General features: G+C 40.3%; 2 protein-coding genes across 2 annotated transcripts in view; both read right to left on the bottom strand.

Moving 5' to 3' along the window:
- The window catches only part of LOC137277883 (intermembrane lipid transfer protein VPS13B-like), a 57,148-nt gene extending 47,900 nt beyond the window's left edge, over window positions 1-9,248 (bottom strand). The window contains exons 1-11 of the mRNA XM_067809869.1: window positions 9,204-9,248; window positions 7,554-8,535; window positions 7,049-7,242; window positions 6,169-6,381; window positions 5,224-5,455; window positions 4,762-4,947; window positions 3,094-3,275; window positions 2,098-2,283; window positions 1,735-1,859; window positions 654-832; window positions 88-222 (exon numbers count right to left, since the gene is read on the bottom strand). Of these exons, the coding sequence (XP_067665970.1) occupies window positions 88-222; window positions 654-832; window positions 1,735-1,859; window positions 2,098-2,283; window positions 3,094-3,275; window positions 4,762-4,947; window positions 5,224-5,455; window positions 6,169-6,381; window positions 7,049-7,242; window positions 7,554-8,490 (2,569 nt within the window). The 5' untranslated portion in view covers window positions 8,491-8,535; window positions 9,204-9,248. The remainder of the gene's footprint in view (window positions 1-87; window positions 223-653; window positions 833-1,734; window positions 1,860-2,097; window positions 2,284-3,093; window positions 3,276-4,761; window positions 4,948-5,223; window positions 5,456-6,168; window positions 6,382-7,048; window positions 7,243-7,553; window positions 8,536-9,203) is intronic.
- A 4,738-nt stretch (window positions 9,249-13,986) lies between these two features.
- On the bottom strand, window positions 13,987-16,855 carry LOC137276768 (AAC-rich mRNA clone AAC4 protein-like). Its single transcript, XM_067808409.1, has 3 exons — window positions 16,309-16,855; window positions 15,711-15,873; window positions 13,987-15,263 (listed from the first exon to the last, which is right to left on the bottom strand). The coding sequence occupies exons 1-3, from the start codon at window positions 16,429-16,431 to the stop codon at window positions 15,070-15,072; spliced, it is 480 nt and encodes a 159-aa protein (XP_067664510.1). The 5' UTR covers window positions 16,432-16,855; the 3' UTR covers window positions 13,987-15,069.
- Between the last annotated feature and the right edge of the window lie 1,679 nt (window positions 16,856-18,534).

Genomic DNA, 18,534 nt, shown 5'->3' with positions numbered 1-18,534 from the left:
GAGATTCTGAGGGAGCAATTCAACTTCAACCTTATGTTAGCGTTAACAATTATCTTGTAATACATACAGTGAAGTAACTTTGTTTACCTTTCAAGTACAGCACGAACTGTGCTGATGTGACACTACCGGTGTAGGCATCTACGATTGCAGTGGAACAACACTTCATCTCACAGCCACTCACTACCATCTCCAAGACTGGCTGGGATGGGGTCCTTTCCTGGTCTGAACACACATCAACATTTTCCAGATTTTGTCAACATTCATCAGAATGACATTACCTATCTCCCATATACAACTAAGATCTAAATATGTATCTCCTCCAAACAACAATAGTAAACTCTATATCTAAAGTCATTAAACAATTAACAATTGATCCCAAGAATCTCAAATGAACAGTTAAATTACTAAAGCTGCCTTATTATTACATTGCTGTTTGACACTGTTAATAGATAATCAGTTGTCAAGGACTGAACCGGTCCCAAATGTATAGAATAATAAGATAATGCTCAAACCACTTTTTCAATTACCTTTACCAAGCTTGTTTCTTATGTAAAAAGTACCTTGCTTGTATGCTACACCTGTCTCATACATGAACTCACCAAATGCATGTTTTTCTCCTGAATACAATCAGCCTTGTTTGAAATGTATTTTACCTGACTCTGGAAACATGTCATTGAGGAGACTGTCTTCTGTGAACTGTCCAGGCTGAGGATCCTTCTGTAACCATGACGATGTGATCTTCACCATCAGCAGCATGCTGGCCTTGGTGAGGTTGACGGACAGCTGTGGCATCTCGAACATCCACTCCGTCAACGGTAGGTAGGTGTTTGTCCTGGACAAACATCCAGATAAATCATACACCATGTTCAGTGCAAGCATCAATCACATTCCTCTCACTATGAAGCATATTCTATCATCACCATGAACTCAACATCCATAGACTGTTACAGTCAGGATTCACACTGCTCAAATATTGTCCTATGTCCTGTTTTCGGAAACAGCAAAGCAATGTCATAGAAGTATCTTTGTGTTATCAATATCTGTCTAAAAATGTCCTGCACTGTAAGGAGTTACTGTTTATTTAATCTCTGTGGGGTTGACTAGTGGTTAAAGCGTTTGTTCATCATGTCGAAGACCCAAGTTTGATTCCCTATATGGGCTCAATGTGTGTGTAAGCCCATTTCTGGTGTCCCCTGCCATAATTTTGCTGAATCTTACTATATATTGCGAAAAGTGGTGTAAAAGTACTAAAACCCATCTCACTCACTCACTCATCTCTGCAACACACAAAGTAGTTCTTTGGCAGATTTTGATGAGCAGAGACCCTTTCATTGTTAATTTCAACACTCTATAATCAGTTCATTTTAATGTACTGGTACTCCACATAATTTCAGAATGTTTGTAATTTTATTCAGTTTTTAAGTGTTTCAAAATTCAACAATAAATAACTCCCTGTATGTCCAGAGCATGAGCAGAAAACAATGCTGATATTACAGTATAATAATGCAACAAAACTCTTTTTCCGAACACTTGAATATGATTATTTCATAATTTTTTCAGAAAAAGGAATGCTAACACGTCAATATTCCATCCCATCATGTCATCAAGTAATGTCCTTGTATACGAACGTAACCAGACGGCATGCCAGGGAGTCCGAACACAATTCACGCTGGTCAACTCATATGATCAGGTTACTCCAAACCAGACATGAGGGTAACAATACTGATAACTCACCAGTACTTGGGAAGGAGAAGGTACTTGGAGTAGACTGAGCCACAGCAAGGGGGTACAAGAGTGAGTAGGTGTGAGGGGGCGCCGGAGGGGTCGACCTTCAGCAGCCCTGCATGTAACTGGAACACCTGAAATGCACATACAAAGACATTCAACACGTTTATATTAAATCCAATGAATGTAAATTCACAACAAAGAACCTAGCAAACTTTTTTCATCTGATTCAAGAAAAATAGTTCAATACCAACTCCGTTATCTAAATATGAGTGAAACCAAACCCCAGGTTTTAAAGGAAATTCCACAATGAAGACATTTCACTCTCTATATATGAAACTTGCATACACTCTAACATGTTACTTCCCTGACCTTAATCTTTGTGTGTGAGTGGCAGTGGTACAGGAGGTTGCTGGATGGTCCTGCGATGTTGCTGACAAGCCGTACCAGACGTCGGGGGTACATGGGCGAGGTGATTTCCAGGTCAAATCTGGATGCTGACATCCGACCGCCAGGCAGGACAAACTTGCTGGTCTGATCCGAATCTGGTTTGTTGTCCTTGCATGATAGTCAAGTCTCCATGAATGTACAGTACACATATGACAAAATACATGCTTTTATGCACTTTGCATAACATTTAACATTTTTAAGTTCATCAATACATCTGTACTACTCTAACAGGAAACTACAGGACACTGTTTATCTCAATCCATGTGCACTAGCATACGTAAGGTTATCAACATGTGAGACACAGCATTTCAGTAAGGGGAACCAACCCCTCAATGACTCTAAATTGTTTCCCCTTGATCAACAAGGAGTATGTCAGATTTGGAAGAACACACATTTTCACTTCTTGCAATTCCAGCAAGAATGACACCATGAAAAAGCAAAGAGTTTTATTTCACATCTTACTAACAGGAACATTTGAATAAATATAGAAGATAATAAAATGTGCATCCAAATGACAAAAATGATGAACAATAACTGTTTTGACAATTATTTGATCAACTCCTCACATTACATTTCTTCTTTGAATGTTTGGAGCAAGCATGCTGTCCAGGGTGTAAACCCCTGATACATTTTTGGACAGATTAACTCTGAAACATATGTAATATTGTTAACAAGGTCAAATCCCCTATGACATCTACAATGAAAGATGTTGCTGTCAAGGATTATTTGTCCTGTTTGGGTGGGACAAAATCATCAGAGAGAAGGTGAGAAAGAAACAAAGCTTGCTCTGAAAAGCTGACATCTTACTGCCTCAAGAACCAAGCATCCATGCATCATCGTCTCATCTAAAGTGAAGCACCGAGCTACTGTAGCAAGTTAAAGGTTATCAAAGTGTCCAACATATGAAGAGATGTTTACCTTTCCCTTCTTCTGTCCTGGACGATAGCTCTTCCTGGAAACATCGCACTGAGCATGCTCAGCTGCCAGCAACGTGATGGACGGCTGTATCAATATCACATGCATGGTGCGAGTGGGTATGAAGTCCTCCATTGCTTTGATCTGTTCCTCCGTCGCTTCAGGGCGATCGTCATCTGTCATCACTGAAACAGGAGTGTTGTGGGCAATATTACAGCAATATTACAGCAATCAAAGGGACACCATAATTAGGTTTCAAATATCTGTAACCATGTGGAAGAAAAACAAAAGAGACAACTCATGGCTGTGTCTGCAAAATAGCCTTATATGATGGAAATACCAACATACAGACTTAAATGGTTGTGGATCATATCAGAAATACATTGATATCGAGAGCAAGCATTCATTTCAGAATGGTTCAGGGATACAGAACGTTATAGCAATCATTACATGGAACTATGTGGAAACTCCAACATACTTTTTGAATTTTCCTAATTTCAAAACATATTAATCCATGATTAAAGTAATAAAAATTTGTTAGCTTCACATAAATATGACAATGGCAACAAAGACTTTATGTCATATTCTGCTAAGGTATGAAACTAGAACAAGTGTTTTATATGCTCAACAACAAGTCTCTCAACTTGTATTTTACTTATTTGTCATAAAAATCATGATAATGTAACACTTAGCAATATTCTGTTTATTTAAGGCAGTAACTAAACAACTACAGGCCAGACAAACCAATGGTTGATGTTATGAGCAACATCCCAAGCGATGGGGTTACATAATGTTCCATTAATTAAGTCACCTAGCCTGTCCACTTGATTCATTTGTCACTTACAACAAGCCTTAGTTGTACATGTCGTGGAACTGCTGTATCCCTATAACCCCTACATACTTGTCTCAACAACATCTTGGCAACCTGCTGATAATCAAATCTGGTCCAGAAACCAGCAGTTGATATAATCATCAGCATACAAGACTGCAATACAAACACACCGTATGTACATACAATCGACATGTCATTGTATCCCAATTTCGTCAACCAATGCTCATGTTATTGATCACTGGCTTATCTGGTCCAGACTCAGTTATTTACAGACCGTCGCCATATAGCTGGAATATTACTCTCACTCACTCACTCACTCACTCACTCACTCACTCACTCACTCACTCACTCACTCACTCACTCACTCACTCACAAATAATTCTGCCCCGAAGAAAAAAGTGAGTGAGTCATTTTAGTTTTACGCCGCACTCAGCAATATTACAGCTATATGGTGGCGGTCTGTAAATAATCGAGTCTGGACCAGACAATCCAGTGATCAGCAACATGAGCATCGATCTGCGCAATTGGGAACTGATGACATGTGTCAACCAAGTCAGCGAGCCTGACCACCCGATCCCGTTAGTCGCCTCTTACGACAAGCTGAGTCGCCCTTTATGGCAAGCATGGGTTGCTGAAGGCCTATTCTACCCTGGGACCTTCACGGGTCCCGAAGAAAAAACTTTTCCTATCCTCTTACATAAACTGTCACATAACAAGGATCACTTAGTGAAAGACGGGTCAAGTCCTTAAGAGGCCTCTAGTCCTAAAGAGACTTCTAGTCCTGAAGAGGCTTCTAGTCCTAAAGAGACTTCTAGTCCTATGGAGACCACAGTACTTACAGGATTTGGACGATGTGTAGGGCTGATACTGATGATCCCAAGCGCAGTACAGGAACTTCTCCACTCGGTGGTACAAGGTCGAGCTGACATTCAGGTGACATGGACCAATCAGAATCTTCATGATGGATGTCTCATGGAAGAACAGAGCCTCATTCCCATCCTCTGTCACAGATGACTTACTTCCTGCTGCTTTGAATAAAACATCAGACTGTGACATTAAGTCAAACAAGGAGAGTGTAACAAAGATTATGAAAGATCACTAGACGGACTAGTAATCTTTAGAGTAAAAATATTATTATTAAAATTATCCTGACTCATACTATTTGTTCCTCTCTCCCCTAATGTGAGATTTGTGTGACAAAATGTACATCTGCCTACAAATGTCATAATTAAATCTATCCAATGATGCAATCTTTCCTCACTTTAACTATGGCAACCATAAAATTATGCAGATCAACTTACAGTGCTTGGGTTCAGTGTCTGTCATGAAGTACAGATAGTCAAACCAGAATGCTCCATACTTCTGCAGACCAAACTGTTCTGTGTATCGCTCCATGTGTTTCTCCCCATCGCAGACAAACTCCGCAGCCTGACCCTGATTCTCAGCCGACTTGGGGTCAAACAGGGACTGACTGATGTAGTTCACAACAGTCTTGTTGTTCAGGGACTCTCCGGCCTGCAGCAGCACCATGCTCTGGAAGAAAAGGAGTGAGTGAGTGAGAGAGTGAGAGAGAGAGAGAAAGAAAATGTGAGTGAGAGAGTGAGTGAATGAGTGAGCGAGTGTAGTTATAAACGTATATGCCACACTCAGCAATATTCCAGCCATATGGCATCCCCTGCATAAAAGAAAGTAAGGACACAGTTATGCTTCCTGACTGGCATCTTGAAAATTCTGAATGGACACATACACCATTGTGTCTGTTATGATGACATTTACTTGTCACCTTTAAGTTGTTTGTGTTCAAACAAAGAGGACACAATGTGGACCTTAAATTACATTAAATCAAGATGAAACTTGTGGAATCATAATCATAAATTCGTAGCATGTATTTACACAGACCAAATCAGATGGAATAATCCCCTACACCAAGCTAATTACATGTTTAACTCATATTTCAAAATTCGTTTTCTCATTAACCTGGAAATATTCAAGTTTCAGACTAACTAGCAGATGAGTCACATAGTATGAGTCCCTCTCCATGACATTGCTGGAACACTGCTGAACATGTCGGAAAACCATACTCACTGACAAAACTTTACTTCCTGATGTCCGTTTAATTCAGCTATTACAAGATGCATGAGTAACTGAAGATTGTCAACTTATCATGACTCCACCTTCAAGGTAAATATTAACCAAGACCAGCTCTTGCAGCTGTTGCAGCTATAACAATGCAGTGTACTACATACCCTCGGATCACCTGCATCCTTGGCCCCACAGATGCACATGCCCGTAGAAGACACACGCAGTGTAGTAACACCACACTGTGCATCAAAGAAGGTCATCCCATGCATAAGAATATCAGAAGAGAGGCCCTCGGAGTCCAGGTACAGGAAGGGATGGTAGTTGATTCTCCCTGTGGAGGCGTACTGGCTGGAAGACTCCTTGACCTTCTCCGTTAACTGCAAGGCATTGTTATTTAGATGCAGCCTGTGATCATGATACAACAAACTGAACACAATTTCAGTTTTAGAGACATCTCTTAAATGCCTGTGTCAGCATAATCAGTATGATGTTACAGGAAGTCTGGAATTGTGATCAAATCTGCAAGTTTACATTACTAATCATTATGAGAGTTGAGACGAATCTGTAAAAGTGCTATATTTGCATACACTGCATCATGTTTTGGCATGTATTACACACAAAACAGTAACAAAATTTGGTCCCTATTTCTCTTCAAAAGTAAACACAATGTTTGCATGGAAATATTATTTCATTTTCATTTATTTATGATTTATCACATACACTGTTGTCGGGTTTTTTTATGTTTTGATGACATGAAAAATAATATCTGCAATGGGAAGTTTGTAATGGTGAGCCACTGAAAATGACATCTTAACTGAAATGAGCAAGGTAAGATATATGTGAAAACATTGCTGTTTTCCCTCAATACTGTCCCCAATACACAAAACTATGGTTATACAACCAACTCAAAAGGACCACTAAAGTCAAAAATGGAGTTCAATGTGGCAAGTGGATAGGAAAAAGCACAATTCATCATATACATCAGTTCATATTCAGCGCATTCATTAACATCATAGTTTCCTGTACCACAGACTACCTGCATACCTTAAATGTGACGGAGGCCTGATGTACGTAGAATCCTATTGACAACAGCGGGGGAGAGGGCTTCTCCCTGGGTCTGTTCTCATCATATTCCTGCTCTTCATCTGTGGGGAGTATCTGAGGCACAAAGGACCACGCCCAGTTCATCCACCCATCATCTGTCTCCGATTGACTTTCTTCAGTCTCAGGGGTTGTTTCTGTATCAGACAAACATCATCATCAACATCCTCATTGTTATCATCATTATCACATCATCACTGTCGTCATCATCATCACCATCATTGTTGTCACTGTTGTCAGCAGCAGCATCATCATTGCTATCAGCATTATCAACATTGTCATCGTCATTGTCCTCCTCCTCCTCCTCCTCCTCCTCCTCCTCCTCATCATCATCATTGACATTTATCATGTCTGCAAGTGACAGTAGTATTAATCAATACAGTATCTTGTCTACATAATCATTTACAGACCAACATGGTATTGCTGAAATACTGCTGACTCTACATACCTGTGTTGCTGGGACTGCTCCTGGCTACCTCCTGCTGGTCTGGTTCCTTTTCCTGCTCATCCTTCTCCACATCAAAGTCCACTGTGCCATAATACAGTGCTATACACAGCTCCAGCAGCCTCAGGAACATGGGCAGCTGGGTGTCAGAGATGGAAAGGTTCAGCTTCTCACAGCTCAGATTGAATCTTGTCACCCTTGGCAGCTTGGCATTAATACCGTCATAAGTCATATGGAGTCGGCATGAGACAGAACAGCGATATAAGATTGGTTCCTGGTATGTCTCAATACGTCCACTGGTATTTGTTTTATCCAGACATACTGTCAAATCACAAAAGTTAATCACTTTTCGCAGAACAAGATCAGACACAGTGAGGTCAACGAATGCTCTGTCCCAGTTCATGTCAGCTCCGTAACATTCAGCAGATTTGACATTTACTGATAGTACAATGTCATCCTCCACAAACTTGATTATAAGATTATTCATGATTATATTTACATTGTTTACTATCCTATTCATCAAGCTTTGGAGGTAACCAGGTGGTAGTTCGTCTGTCGGGTCCGGACGTTTGGGTTTTATTCTTGCTCGAGCCTGCTGTGATGCCTTCCTTTGAGATTCTCCTGACTTGGTACTGCTGGAGTCCCCATATGCAGTATCCCTGACCTTGAGAATACACTCTATTGTGTTGACTGTTATGACAACTGGCTCGGATCCAAGCTTCGTCCAAGGAACATGTATTCTCAGTTCATGTATGTGTCCACTCTTGAACATGACAGGCAGTTGTAAGACATCTTGAAGGACGTCTAGTCGGAGGTCAAGATTGTTGAGAACAACATCTCCTCCCCACAAACTAACCTGGAAATCCTCCTGGCTGAGTTTGACATACTTGTCCACATACCCCATCAACAAGGGTGCAATATATGACTCTATTTTGAACATGATGATGTTGTTTCTTCAGTAGCTTTCTCCCTTCCAAATCATCATCTGAAGTTAAAAAAAAAAGCTGTAAATGACTTCAAATCAATTTTCCAATTTCTTGTATTAATTTTAACAATTCAGGCTCATAATTTTTAATATTTGATATTGCCAAAAATGATTCTGACTGATCTAAGATCATGAAGACTTGTGAAACACATATAATAAAACACACTTTTCAACATGTTCAAAGTCATATTTCAGTATATTTTGAAACGCATTTGAATTCATCATAAGTTATGATGAAAAGTATATAAACCAAAATTGTTAACTGATTTCATTGAAGAAATAATAATGCTGTTACAAAATCGAAAATAATATACAAATAAATATGACAAGCATGATAATCAAAGAGATAATAGGATTTCATATAAAAACGGTATTTATATGACATTGCTATCGACGAACGGTTTATCTCTTTTGGTGATATTGTCAGCTCAAATACTGCGCATGCACCTATTTATATGAAGAATGAAGAAATGCATTTGCATATGACCTAACCAGCCTCTGGGATAGATAACAGCAAAGGTATAACAGAGGAGAATTTCGAGAAGTCAAATTGCATTTATAAAGGCAGCTACAGTTCCTGAATCCACAACTTAAATCGTTACACGACCATTGCTTGTTCAGTCCCATCTCATCCCACTCTTAGTAATATACTATCATGCCATGCTTACCTTGTCTTAAGAACTTAATGATTTACGGATGAAATCTTCACCAATAATATTCTTGTCTGCCAACTCATTTCTCGCCATGTTTATCTGTCGCGCGCACCCGGAAGTAGAGCAGACGCTCGCATTTCCAAAGGGAAACAACTCACGCAGGACCTGTGGTTTGTTTGGTGCGCAATTTTCATCCAAGTTCTGGCCTTTTATACTCACTACTACTGCCGTTGACCAACGACAACTACTACCTCTACAGTTAACTACAACTGCTACTCCTCTTATTGCCTATACTAGTACTGCTGTACTACACTTGTATCATATATTTTTACATGTATATTTCTCCATATCCGTAGGAAATATATGTGAAATATCGACTTAATCCGTATGCTCGGATAACTTAAATTACTATCCTGATAGAATTACCGAGGTTTCAGTGTATGCAAATTCTAATTTATTGTAAACACGGGTCACATGCGGATATAGGAATTATGTATTACTATTATTTATTTAGTCGCCATAAATCCTTTATTTCAAAATCCGTGTTGATTCCTAGAAAGAACACACATCACGATCCGGGTCTTCAGCAGTCCATGCCTGTCATAAAAGGCTGCCAACGGGGCCGGGTGGTCAGGCTCGCTAACTTGGTTGACATGTGTCAGTGAAGCCCACTTGTGTAGATCGATGCTCATGATGTTGATCACTGGATTGTCTGGTCCAGACTCGGTTATTTACAGACCACCGCAGTGTAGTTGAGATATTCCTTACTGTGACGTTAAACAACAAACAATTCTGGTAAGAATATTTGTAAGTCACAAAAAGCCATAAACGGTCTTGGGGGTGACTAAATATATTTGTTTGTTTCAGTTTGTTAGGTTGAGCGAATCGGTTAATAATTATGTCACAGTATGCCAGCTGTGTGAATGTTTTTATGTCAACAAGTCGATTGTCGGGCCCAGGTTTCACTATTTACAGATCATTGTACTATTTACAGATCATTGTTCTTTTTACACTGTACTTTTTACAGGTCATTGTACTTTTTACAGATCGTGTAGCTTAAATAGTGTTCATTTTAGAAAACAATCAACCAACTTTATCCTCATGTGTTAGAACAGAAACAATCACGCATCTATGTTTTGACCGATGCAATCCTCATTTCAGTAGAAGTGTTAAACATCAGAGGCCCGCATCATCGTGTTTTCTCCACACGTCAGTGTGAAACATCAGATAAAACTGATACTCACCATAAGGTATAATATATGGGTCGACAGGTACTGGCTCATATCCAGGTGTTAATCGATAAGTGTTGTATCTTATATTCTAACAGGGTCAGGTATTCATTAATTTTATTAAAACAAACACATATGATGCGTATTACTAATCGACAAATATATGGTGTGTATTACTAATCGATAAATTTCACACATACGTATAATGTGTTTGGTGTTAAAGACAGTGATCGAACGATGTGGATTCCACGGGTCACATTTCGTTTCGATATACTGACCCCAACATCAAACATGTCGTTTGTGTTTATTGTTCAGAACCATATATATCGTAGACGCTAGATGAGTAAAATGGACCAAGTTTGAATTTCCAGAGATTCCCTCTGAAAACGTCCTCCTGTTCTTTTCATACTGAAACATGACGCCATGCCATTGAAATTGTACATGCGATGTACAGAGTCGTGCAAAATCCATTCGGACACTTGAAGTAATTCCCATTTATATGCCCGTGTGTCTGTCTGTCTGTCTGTCTGTATGGGTGGATGGATGGATGTGTGTGTTTGCACGTGCATACATTGGTGGATGTGTGTGTGTGTGCGTGCGTGTGTATGTGTATGTGTGGACGGCTTATGTATGTAAGTGTGTGTGTGTGTGTGTGTGTGCGTGCGTGCGTGCGTGCATGCATGCATGCATGGATGGATGGATGTCTGGCCTTCAAGAAATGTGAGACAGATTACAGTGAGCATTTCACTAACCAGGGACGGTGGGGTAGCCTAGTGGTTAAAACGTTCGCTCGTCACGCCGAAGACCTGGGTTAGATTCCCCACATGGGTACAATGTGTGAGGCCCATTTTCTGGTGTCCCCCGCCGTGATATCGCTGGACTATTGGTAAAAGCGGCGTAAACCCAAACTCACTCACTCATTTCATTAACCAGCGTGTTCACTAACCATCAAGGAGACTCCCTATGGTGTCACCACTCTCTGTCCAAGCTAGCTCGGATCGCAGGTTCGAACCCATTGTTCCCTGGGCTATTAAATGTATGAGAATTACATCATTTCAAGCTATCATCCTACGTCCTTTATGTACATCCTATACACGTTACCATGCAATTTTATTAATTTCCTTTCAGATTGGCCTTGTGTGCAATTCACAACTCAAACCCCAAATTCATGTGTTTGAACTCTGTATGCAGGCGGAACATACTCCTAACCAACACTGCGTTCTCCGGACAAACCTTTAGTCCACTACACGTGGGGTCGGTTTGTTGGTTTAAAAACATATTCATTAGCCACGTTTCTCCACAGACTGAGCAGCAGCTAATTTTTTCAACCTGGGTTGTTTATACGTCAGATAAACAACCTGTTTACGAAAGCTGATATCCGTGTTTGCGAGTGTCGACCTTTATGGATGAAGCTGCTCATTTGCATATAGTGATAGCATGGAACGTGGGTGCTGATGCTACTGGCACCATCCATCTGTTACAGCCGGTCCTGTAGCTATTGGCGGCTAGTTTCTAGGTGAGATCACCTACGCACCACATGGCATCAACGATGTCACTCGAGAGATCCAATTACCAATTACCCTTGGGCTACAGCACCAAACACACATACATACACACGAGCCGGCTGACGAGCTGAGGCAGTAGGACGTCTTCACAACAACGTTTACACTTGGACTCCAGGTAACGTTTCATTCGTTCTAACGGTTCAGTTTTTTGTTGATTGATTGATGGAATATTTATTGATTTGGGTGAAATTTGTACAGGAGACAAAATTATATATAATATCGATATGATTTTGCGATGAACTGTAATGGCTAATTTTCTGAACAAAACAATGGCGAAAGTGGTATTTTTGTTACATTTGATTACCATGCAAACAGAAAAGCATGCATTGGTTTATCAACCTTGTATTGATGGCCAAGATTTGTCTCTTGCTTGCTCCCAGACAAATATCTTGACAGTTATCGATGGACTTGAAAGTCGGTTTGTAAACAGATGTATTTTCAGTAACGCAAGGACCACCCGGGTCTTTGACGAACTCCTACAAACCACAAACAATGTACTTTATTGCTCATTGGTCTATTTTGCTGAATACTGTGCCTGTTGATGGTTTGAATCTAGTGCAGGTTGGCTAGTCGATGTATGTACGTATTGCTGGATACAAAACCAAACTCTTTCTATGAGGGTTCTTAAAAAGTACTTGAGTTTTTACTTTGAATATAATTCTTATTTCATTCGTATCCCTCGTTGAAGTGAAACAAGCGAGGAAGGAGTTAAACTTGAACAAGGGTCAGGTAATCTATCCTTTGATCAGCACACCACTATTAACGCCTCCCATTCCCAAGACCGCGGACCAATGCTAACACTGGCATTCATTTGTTTTTTTAAACTTTACAAACCCTAGACCTAGGGAGAAAATAAATTTACTTAATGTTGTCAATACTGAGTTACATAATCGCATCATAGTAGCTGACATTTATTAAACGCAGTTGGGATTTTCAGCAGGTTGCAAGGATCGTCGCTCATCTAGTATGAGCTGATATGGTAATAGGCATAAGTCTGTGATTGGACAGACACTGTCGTTTGTCCTGCCACTATAACTGTTCCAAAGGTAGTCAAGTGCCTTTGTGTTAGTCAGCGATGGTTTGGATTACCTACGTATTGGCCACGCTGTCACAACATTGGGTATTTGCATACAATGACAAAGGTCATTTACACTCACGTGCTGGTGCTGTAGAAACGATATTTATGTTATCTCTGGTATTTTTTGTAACTTTCAAGTGCAGCGAAGTCATCAAATATAAACATAACGCCAGTGTTTCCTTTGTCATAGTAGTTGAAAACTTACTTCTTCGTTTCACTGCATTCTATTGATTCGTGAACATGTTACAGTGTGTTGGTATCACCACTTTGCTAGCGAGGTGGGGTTAGCCAAGTGGTTAAGGTGCTCGCACGTTCGATTCCCTACATAATTATGTACAATGTGCGAATTGTTTACTTGAACCTCCCATAATAGCATTTCTGGAATGCTACTAAAACAGCGGCATAAATCTAAACTCACTCACTCACTACCACACATATGGCTCTCTGAAGACTTGCATAAGGACTTGATTATGCAATAATTCCTGTATTAAATGTATCAATAGAACAAGTCTTCCCCTTGCCGAGTGTGATAACAAAAGTACTATACTGCACTCCACTACCATCGTCATACCTTTAGCGTCTCCATGCATATTAACTGGGATTGTGGACTAATCAGTGTAACGTCATTTTAAGATAGTCTGATGCGTCTGATTAAAATAGATTGAAATGCCACATCAAATTATTGACTTGTAAAACAGATGAAAATGGTAGGTTTTATTTGAAATCGAAGATGTAGCGAAAATGGTTCCTGATATTGATGTGTGTTTCATTAATTAAAACAGGTACTTTCACACGTATCATCCCTTGTTGGTTTCCACCAAACACCATGTTTTACACGTACCCTTACCCCCAAAAATCCAGAATGTGTTCATGCACCACAGGTGTGGTTTATTGCAAGTGCTTTCCAAAAGGGAAACTCTAACGACTCCATTTTTTAAAATTTATTATAAAAGTATAAAATAAAACATAAAACTGACAATGTACAACAATAAACGAGACAAACATTCATGACATGACAATGACGTACACTCGCATGATGGCCATAACAGCAATGCAATAAGGGAGTCCTTCAATAGGGGACTGCCATACATTGCATCAATAATGAAAACATATTCACCCTGTTGCACACATCACACAGACACGCTGCAACAGGGGATGTATAATACTTACTTGGGTATTGTGTACAAGGGAGTGTCATGGTCTACACTACTGTTTCCCACCATGTATGTGTCCGTATTCACAGCCGGGGAAACTGACGGAATCCGCTGACCATTTATATCGTCATTCACTTAGTGACAGATCCTTACTTTTAGGCACGTGAGATACTGAACTGATCTACTTTGCGCAGAACACCAACATTTAAAGGTATGGTGCTATATGTTTTTTTAAATGTTTCTTAATGATTTAATTGGTTTTATTATTTATTATGTTGACATTTATAGAGTGTATTGCGCATCGATCCTTCTGTGCGTCACAATATGATATTCCTAAGCAATTTGCAAAATGATAATTTACATTAAAGTAAACAAAGGTGTTCATTCACATACGCTATTGAGATGATGCTCAGTAGGATCTGCACCACGATATAACAATATATATATGGCGAACCAGAAAGGTTACTTGTATGCAGATAATCACTATAAGAGTGGGGGACCCAGACGACGACGACGACGATGATGATGATGATGATGGTGATGATGATTTTGGTGGTGGTGATGATTTATGGTGATTGATTGTGATAGATGCTACAGTAGCTCAAATTTCTTCTGACTCATATATTGATCATGTAAACATGTGTCAGCCCTTTCCATCGAGGTCAGTCCGTGAAAAGATGGTACTGCATTGGAGGTGACTTTTCTGATTGGTTCTGGGCTGTCCACCATGCACTGCTTGCAGGCGAACACTGCCGACATTTCCCAGTATTCTGGGCCCAAAGGCTCTGATGTGTTCCACGCATGCTGCTTGCCTGATGATGTCCTGGGGGTGCTGCAGGCGACTTTGTTAGTTCCTCATGTGGCGTTGAGGAAGATGAACTTTGACTCCGTTGCCGTGGTGACAAGGACCATGGTGTTTCCCCTCAGGTCCTCAGGAACCTGCTCATACGCGTTCTCAATGATCCTGGCCACATGCTTGTCGGTCGCCCACACGTGCAGGATCTGCTTCTTCCAGTTTTCTAACGTGTTTCGGCTAGACTGCACTATCCCTGAAACCATAGATAAAAATGTAAAATGTTGGTTTAATGACCAATCTCGCTTTGTTCATAATATACCCATACCCATACGTGATCCTACCTAAATGCACATAGCTCGCTTCAATATCTTATGAAACCAAACAATTTGTTCATTGAAACGGCATTGGGATATGTAATGGTGACTTATACTCTGTGTTATTCAGTATCAAGTAGTGGTTCATCATGGCGTTTAAGTGAGTGTGGGTGAGTTCAGTTTTACTCTTTTAGCGATATTCCATCAATATCACGGAGGAATCGAACCCGGGGATTCCGCGTGGCGAGCGAATACTTTCACCATTGGGTTACCCCTTAGATTACTTCTAATGAACATTAATGTTTCATTGGCTTTAGTTCTTTCGCGGTTTGTACATCAGTGATACCATATGAAAACAAGAAATTATTTCTATGTGGTTTTCTTACCTTTTAATTTTTTGCACAGTAAGTGTAAGGCGTCCTCCTCGCAGTAGTCTCCCTTGTATTTCATGGCACGGGTGACAGAAACTCCGAGTCGCTGACCGAACACCTCGCACATGTAGTCCGTGATCGATCCCCCGGTGGGAAAGTACGATACCTCCATCTCAGTCTGAAAAAGACACAACAATCATGAGCCATTGAAGGTGCACGAATCACACGGGTAGAGGTCGCTGCTCGAGCTATCAACCACTGGTTAGTCCTGGCTTCGTTAAGTTAACAACCATGTCAACAACTAAGCATCTGTGATATAACTTATATTGCTTAGAACAACATCAGCTATCACAAAAGCAGTACTTTAAACCATGATATTGAACCTTGACATATAAATACAATGTTATCATAATGAATCTGTCAACACTCTTGATTGATGCGTGTGAGTAAACTATCACTCGAGATATCAAAAGTTCGTCATATAGGCGTCTCGGATTACCAGAAGGATGGGCTTCACGAAAAAAAATAGAAAAAGTGAAACATTTGTTTAATGTACAGTTGAATCGATTATATTTTCGTGCGTGGTGAAATATCTAATCTGTCTGGTATTTACCTTCAAGAGTTTAGCCGCAAAGCACTTGTTCATCAGTTCGAATGAAAGGACTTCTGACAGGACGGAGTTCCCTCCCGCATTCGGCACATCTCGTATACGCTCGGCGCCCTCCGTGAGAGACATTCGGTTAATACCTCGCGTTGGAATGAAATCGCACTTCGCTATTCCACCAGACTCGACGTCATTGATGAGCTTGTGAATTCTGAGCCACTGTAGCTGATGAACTATGAAATTCTCCCCGACGTACAAGTTACAGGGTGAAATATTGGTCCTGTAACCGAGGAAGACGGTTTCCCTCTTCCTCTCGTGTCCTGGTCCGGATGAAAAAACTCCGGTTCTCGGCGGCCTTACGGGCACATGTTTGAGTGAAATTCTGAGAATTTCGCATTCGGTTAGATCTGCTTTTTCTTCCCATGTTTGATGTTTTCGCTATCTTCCGCTCATATAATATTCTGTTGTAACACAAACTGCACAGATATGATCTCGCTCGTTTGTTCGGTACGGAGTGTGTTGCAGGTTTCTGATGCAAGGTTGTTTATATACCCATACAGGAAATCCCCGCGTGTCGTCAACTTCTAAAAATAGATTCTAAAAATACTGACCAATGAAATTTTAAAAATCGGGTCATTTGACCAATGAGATTACTTGCATGTGACATCACTCGTTAATATTATGAACGAGTATTTTCACATCTGATTTGCCCTGACATGTTCGAATGCCCGAAAGTATTGCACCACCAAAGTGAGATTCAGTGGAATACTTACCAACAAACGTGCACACGTGTGTGTTTCTGTTGTCTGTCACCGTGGAAATATTATTCAAGGGATTTTCTTCATTGAGTTGTGTACATTTTTTATTAAACGGTACAATGTACGTGATGCTTCAAACACACCGTTATTAATTGAACACTACAATGATGCAAGGTAGGTTATTTAAAGGACTAACTGTCGGTTTTCACACATGTTGGTTAAACAATATCTCATGGAATATGACCATTGATAACAATGCTTTAGCTTTCGAAATATGTAAGATAATACAACGTTCGGTTTCATTTGGATCAGGTGTGTCACTCCGATACAGTGTCCCCCTGTGTAGCATATTACTAATGTGGTGTCGTAAGATCGTTCTGTGTTAGCCCCATTCCAAATAACCTGTTTAAATCAGTAAAAACAATTATTTTTATGACTTTTATGAGGTGAAGTGGCATTCACAAGGTGAAAGCGACCGATGTGAAACGGGAGACTGAACGAATGATGCGTCTGTAAAATACTGATTTAAACTTGACCAGTCGTGAATGTGACAATCTGGGGGATTATGGATGTTTGGATATTCAAGTATGAATTGAACCTGATGTTTATCGAATTTTCACACGTAAGACTGGAATATTAGTGATTCAAATAAAAACTGAAATAGGAACAGAATTTACAAAACTGATTGTCATGATAAACACATCAATTGTGCTCCGTCCTTTGAGGGCTGCATTGCTTGGTCGTGCAAGTGTCGGCTGATCGATGTTCGACTGCAACAGTAGCCTCAGTTTCGCCAAGCACATACCATCCTTACGGCTGTCACGTACTCGGATATGACCTGCATTATTGTTCTTGCACGTTTAGCCACCTCTGGGCTTGTACCGCTGAAACTGGCATCAGGGAATATTGACATTGGGACACCGACAAAGACAATATGTGTCTTGATGCTAGTTTCTAAAATATATGTTTTCACTGCTGCGGACTTAGCAGGAGCGGATACAGCTTTTAGAGAAAGGTGTGTGTGTGTGCGTGTGTGTGTGTGCGTCGTGCGTGCATGCGTGCTTGCTCAGTTTCAATGGTCTTATGACAAAAGTTCAGGACGGGGATGGGGTTGTGGTGCGCACCCCTGCAACCCCTCTGGATCCGCCTATGCTTAGCACTATGTATAGTGATTGGACAAGGGCAACATTGATATGCTTTCACTACCGGGGTCTTGACACAACATGCAGTGATTAGACAATAACAATGTATACCTTCAGAGTAGTTTTTAAAATATACGTTTTCACTGCCGTGGTCTTAGCACATTTATGTTTGATTAGACACCGACAATGACAATATATACCTTGACACTAGTTTTGGCGTTTGCGTAACAAGCCCTTATGCGTTTAACTAACCGAGGTACATTGTTATTCATTATTTCAGTGAGTGAGTGAGTTTAGTTTTACGCCGCACTCGACAATATTCCAGCTACATGGCG

Source organism: Haliotis asinina, chromosome 3, assembly GCF_037392515.1.
Source record: "Haliotis asinina isolate JCU_RB_2024 chromosome 3, JCU_Hal_asi_v2, whole genome shotgun sequence".
NCBI lineage: Eukaryota > Metazoa > Mollusca > Gastropoda > Lepetellida > Haliotidae > Haliotis > Haliotis asinina.
The sequence above is the reverse complement of the archived record's forward strand: the minus strand, read 5'-3'. Positions and strand labels throughout refer to the sequence as shown.